Source organism: Esox lucius, chromosome 19 (assembly GCF_011004845.1).
Source record: "Esox lucius isolate fEsoLuc1 chromosome 19, fEsoLuc1.pri, whole genome shotgun sequence".
Classification (NCBI taxonomy): Eukaryota; Metazoa; Chordata; class Actinopteri; order Esociformes; family Esocidae; genus Esox; species Esox lucius.
The window spans coordinates 33,988,332-33,992,846 of NC_047587.1; the positions used below are offsets into that span (position 1 = coordinate 33,988,332).

The 4,515-nt window shown below is 39.5% G+C and overlaps 1 protein-coding gene across 1 annotated transcript; it reads left to right on the top strand.

The window, feature by feature from the left end:
* Positions 1 to 506: 506 nt before the first annotated feature.
* LOC105030728 (serine/threonine-protein kinase pim-3) lies at positions 507 to 4,191 on the top strand. The gene is made up of 6 exons (XM_010904777.4): positions 507 to 853; positions 1,165 to 1,274; positions 1,385 to 1,435; positions 1,544 to 1,907; positions 2,787 to 2,963; positions 3,069 to 4,191. Exons 1-6 carry the CDS (start codon positions 775 to 777, stop codon positions 3,257 to 3,259), a joined length of 972 nt encoding a protein of 323 aa, XP_010903079.1. The 5' UTR covers positions 507 to 774; the 3' UTR covers positions 3,260 to 4,191.
* The last annotated feature ends 324 nt before the right edge of the window (positions 4,192 to 4,515 follow it).

A 4,515-nucleotide genomic window follows, 5' to 3' on the forward strand; every position in this document is an offset into this window, starting at 1 on the left:
AGGATGCAAGTCATGATTATTTATAATGGAAATAAACATATAATTAACTTCAGGAATAGATTATTTTAATGAGTTTGAATGTAGTTCCAATGTTAGAAATAGAGACCGCCATGTACACTTATCTAAATATTCATTTTATTATCTTCTTGGAGACCAAAGTAATGTAATTTGCATACAAAATAATTGGCTGTATTGGAATGGATGCAATTTGTAGCCTATTGCTATAATAAAACCATTCACTACTCGGTCTTCAGATCCTTGCGCGTTTACTACAAGCAAATAGTGCGTGTATTTCTTGCAAATTGTAAAGCACAGTTTGTGTCTATACCTTTGAATTTATCAATGTTTACATTTTGTTCCTTGAGGAAATGTTAAGAGCTTTTTTTTTAAATGAGGGAAATTAACAGTTTAATTTGGCGGGGAACACGGCGGAGGTATCTACACCCATTTTGAGTCATAACATTGGCTTTAAAGTGTAGCCTAGACCTCTTTACAGGCATAGATTATACAGTGCGTGAGGAGGAACCTATCGCGCATATCTGTGTCCGACTCGTGCTTTAAACGCTAACATAACACATGTGCGTTAGAGGACTATCTTTCGGGATTTTGATCTAAAGTGAACAAACGTTTTTGTCCGCATTATCATTTGTGGACAGTCATTTCTCAACGTTATCCTCGCTTTGAGATAATCGACGGATCTGCCTTTTATCCTTGGTATTTCAAGCTTTCCTTTTACGCATTTGGACGCATTATTTTTTTTACAAACGAGCAATAATGTTGCTCTCCAAATTCGGTTCATTTTCCCATATTTGCAGCACATCCAACATGGATTTAACGGTGAAAATACAGCAAGGTATGGGATTTTCTTATTTAATTGTGACATAAGGTAACTCCCTTCAACAACTCAGTTGGATCCATATTACAGTTAAACTGTCTGTCGGTCCGGTATTAATGTAAGTTATTATGCTTGACTGCATACTATATAGGCATACATACATTTCTTCAATATCGTTTCATCAATCTATTATTTACCAGCATTAGGACCGGCAAAAATCTGACCTTAAAAGATTCTGGAGCCATTTTGAAAACCCTCGTGTGGGAACGCATTTTGTGCTTGACGGTTGCGTTTTGGATTTACAACTATACATTTGTTTTTATCCACAGTGAAATTGGAGAAAGAGTCATTCGATAAATTATATCAAGTGGGGTCCGTACTCGGAAGTGGGGGATTCGGTACCGTCTACGCCGGTAGTCGGATTTCAGACGGTTTGCCGGTAAGTGGAACACGAGGCTGCTTTGTTTTTTTTTTTAAGCGTAATACCACATGGCCGGCATCCACGCTGGCGCGCTTCTGTTCCTGATTTCTACCTTTATTTAATTTCAGGTTGCTGTAAAACATGTAGCCAAAGAGAGAGTTACGGAATGGGGAACCTTTGTAAGTAGGATATTATGGACTAAACTCATGTGTATTTAATTTTAGTTAATTCTCACATTGTGTGTAATTACATTGTAGACCAACCCTCTGCTATTGTTTCATTTACAGAACGGTTCCCTAGTGCCCCTGGAAATTGTTCTCTTGAAAAAAGTAGGCACTACTTTCCAAGGTGTCATAAAGCTGATCGATTGGTATGAGCGACCCGATGGCTGGTTGATAATCATGGAACGACCGGAGATAGTCAAGGATTTGTTTGACTATATAACTGAGAAGGGGGCCTTGGACGAAGACACGGCGCGTGGATTTTTTCGTCAAGTCTTGGAAGCAGTACGACATTGTTACAGTTGTGGAGTGGTCCATAGGGACATCAAAGATGAGAACCTCCTCGTTGATCTACAAAGCGGAGACGTCAAACTGATTGACTTTGGTTCGGGGGCGATTCTCAAGGACACGGTTTACACAGACTTTGACGGTAAGCTTTAGGCTTTTATTTTTTAACTTGTTGCAGTTTCATATACAGTAATCAGTCGAGGAATGTAGACAATTGCCTTTACTCATATTCAAAACAACTTGGATTGTGACACAGCTTTTCTTTACATCTTGCTTGAATCTTTTGCTTTATTTGTCTGTTGAGATTACAGATTTTCATCTAGCTGGCTTGTAAATAAAAAGAGGGGGCTGTCCATAGTTGTGAAAACTAGTTAATTCAATGTTACACTGTTACACAAAATGCTAAGTGTTTTATTGTAAAATTACTGCTTGATGATTCATAGAATGAAAATAGACATTGTTGAACACAATTGGCTTCTTTCAAAATGGTCAGCTGCCACGTAATGTCAGTTTGTTGTGAAACCTGAGTCTTGGATGCACTTGATGGTCCACATCACATTCCTGTTTTGTTTGGTATCCAAGTTACTCATGCCCTTGGGGAGGGAAAGGGGAGGGGAGGTCACCCTCTTATAGTAGGGGAAAATGTGCTTTATTATGAGGAGGAAGAGTTGGGGTTAATTCAAGAAAACCCATTGTTGTGGCCTGAAATTAGCAGTTGTCATAGCAGATTACGTGGTCTTCCCCCTATAGTTTTTATTGCAGACTATTATTCCTTCAGTCAGGTTCACACACACTGCCACACCGCAGAGGTGGGGGAGGGACAGGATACTGTCTGTCTGGCAGTTTTTTTTTTCTGTGGCTGTCAGCTGACTGAGGCTCCTTTTAGTGTCGCAGTCTGGTTCACATCCAAGAATATTTTTGCTACACACAAGTGAGATGCAGGCCTACATTTTTCTTCTTAAGATTGAACTATTAATATCAGGTTCTGCCATTTTAAAATGTTCTCTCTTTACACTTTCAGGGACAAGGGTGTACAGTCCTCCAGAGTGGATCCGGTTCCATAGGTACCATGGGCGCTCAGCAACAGTGTGGTCGCTTGGTGTGCTACTGTACGACATGGTGTGTGGTGACATCCCTTTCGAACAAGATGAGGAGATTCTCCGGGGACGCCTGTTCTTCAGGAGGAAAATATCCACTGGTATGCGTCTGACTCGGTCATCAATCCTTTACCCGGTCTGCCTGCCTGTGCTGGACCTCTCCAGTGGGCTTCTGATGTTAATCCACTCTTGTTCTCTCTTTACAGAGTGTCAGCAGCTGATCAAGTTGTGCCTCTGCCTCAGGCCCTCTGACAGACCCACATTGGAGCAGATCTTTGATCACCCATGGATGCGTGCCACAACTAATGACTCAAAAACAGAGGGGTGTGACATTACGCTGCACAAAATTAGCCCTGACTCCTCATCAAGCACAAATTCAAGCAAAGAGAGCCTCTGATCAGAAAACCATGTTTTACAAGGGGATATTTGCAGACCTGCGGATTTCTGGTTCCCCTGTCTCACTAGAACCGAGTTAACAGGACTTGTGCGTTTTGTTAGCAACTGTAATTCATGGTTTTCCTCTAACTCAGTCAAAGTTATTTAGAGGAATGTTTCTTCACACAGGAACTTGTTACTTGGGTGGATTGACCAGTATTATTTTATTTAAAGAAAAACAACAATGTTTTGCTGGTTTATGTTCTCTGTAGCCCCCATTATATCCAGATATCCTGGCAGCTCTTATAGAGCTGGAATATTGTTTTGGTATTTTTTTATTGATTTAGAGTGCCTTGTTTTAAAGCTGCTTTGGTGTGGCCCTAGTCATATGAACCTGTCGTTGGTTTTTTCTGTTGCTCAAGAAATACGATGACCTGAGTAACGCCATCTCGCAAAGCGTCAGCGCCAGGCTCATGTAATACACAGGATCCCGCCCACCGACATGGTGGGATACTTGAAACGTACACTTATCCACACTACAACTCTCTGCTGCTCTTTCACTATAAATGCCTCACAGCTGTGCAGACATTTGTTCATCTGTTTCTCTGAATGTGTAGTGAAAGCATCAAAACCTCTCAAAGGCTTCATAGGGTTCCATACACTGAGCCCTCCTTGTGTTTCTGTATTCCATCTCAGCTGACTACACAGCCCCGATCTTGGCTAAGCTAAGAACTGTGTTTGAAATGCACAATCAATGCAATATTCATGGACACTTTCTTTCTTTCCTTTTTTTTTTTTTTTTTTTTTACTAATTTTTGACAATTATTTGTATATTTATGTACATTCTCCCATGTAAATTATTTATTTGTTCTAAGCATTCCACACTCAGTGGCTATTTATTTATTTATTTTATATCAATTCAAGGAAAACCCAAAATTAAAATTATACATGGCCTTTTTGCATTCCTGTAATTTCTCTTAAAATCAGAATGATCAAATGATTGTTTTTGAAAATAAGTACACACTTATGGTTTAAGAACCGATGTTATATAAAAATCCCACATGTTTATTACAGTGGGAAATGCTAAGTTCTTAACTTAAAGAAATAGAACATTTAAACTTTCAGACTCAAACAGTTTGGATTGGAGCCCCAATGAGACAAATGGGAGTTCAATTTGTGAAATCATGCTGGGGAGATTATTTTTCATACTACATTTTCAAATAAACTTTGTATATAAATGACTGTGTGAGGTCTCTCTTCTGGGAAGTTTTTGTGCAA

What these genes read in the sequence shown, in the direction of transcription:
- LOC105030728 (XM_010904777.4), top strand. Translation starts at nt 775, where the DNA reads ATGTTGCTCTCCAAATTCGGTTCATTTTCCCATATTTGCAGCACATCC. An exon ending in AACGGTGAAAATACAGCAAG is followed by an intron (nt 854 to 1,164) that starts GTATGGGATTTT and finishes TTTTATCCACAG; the next exon opens with TGAAATTGGAGAAAGAGTCA. An exon ending in TTACGGAATGGGGAACCTTT is followed by an intron (nt 1,436 to 1,543) that starts GTAAGTAGGATA and finishes TTTCATTTACAG; the next exon opens with AACGGTTCCCTAGTGCCCCT.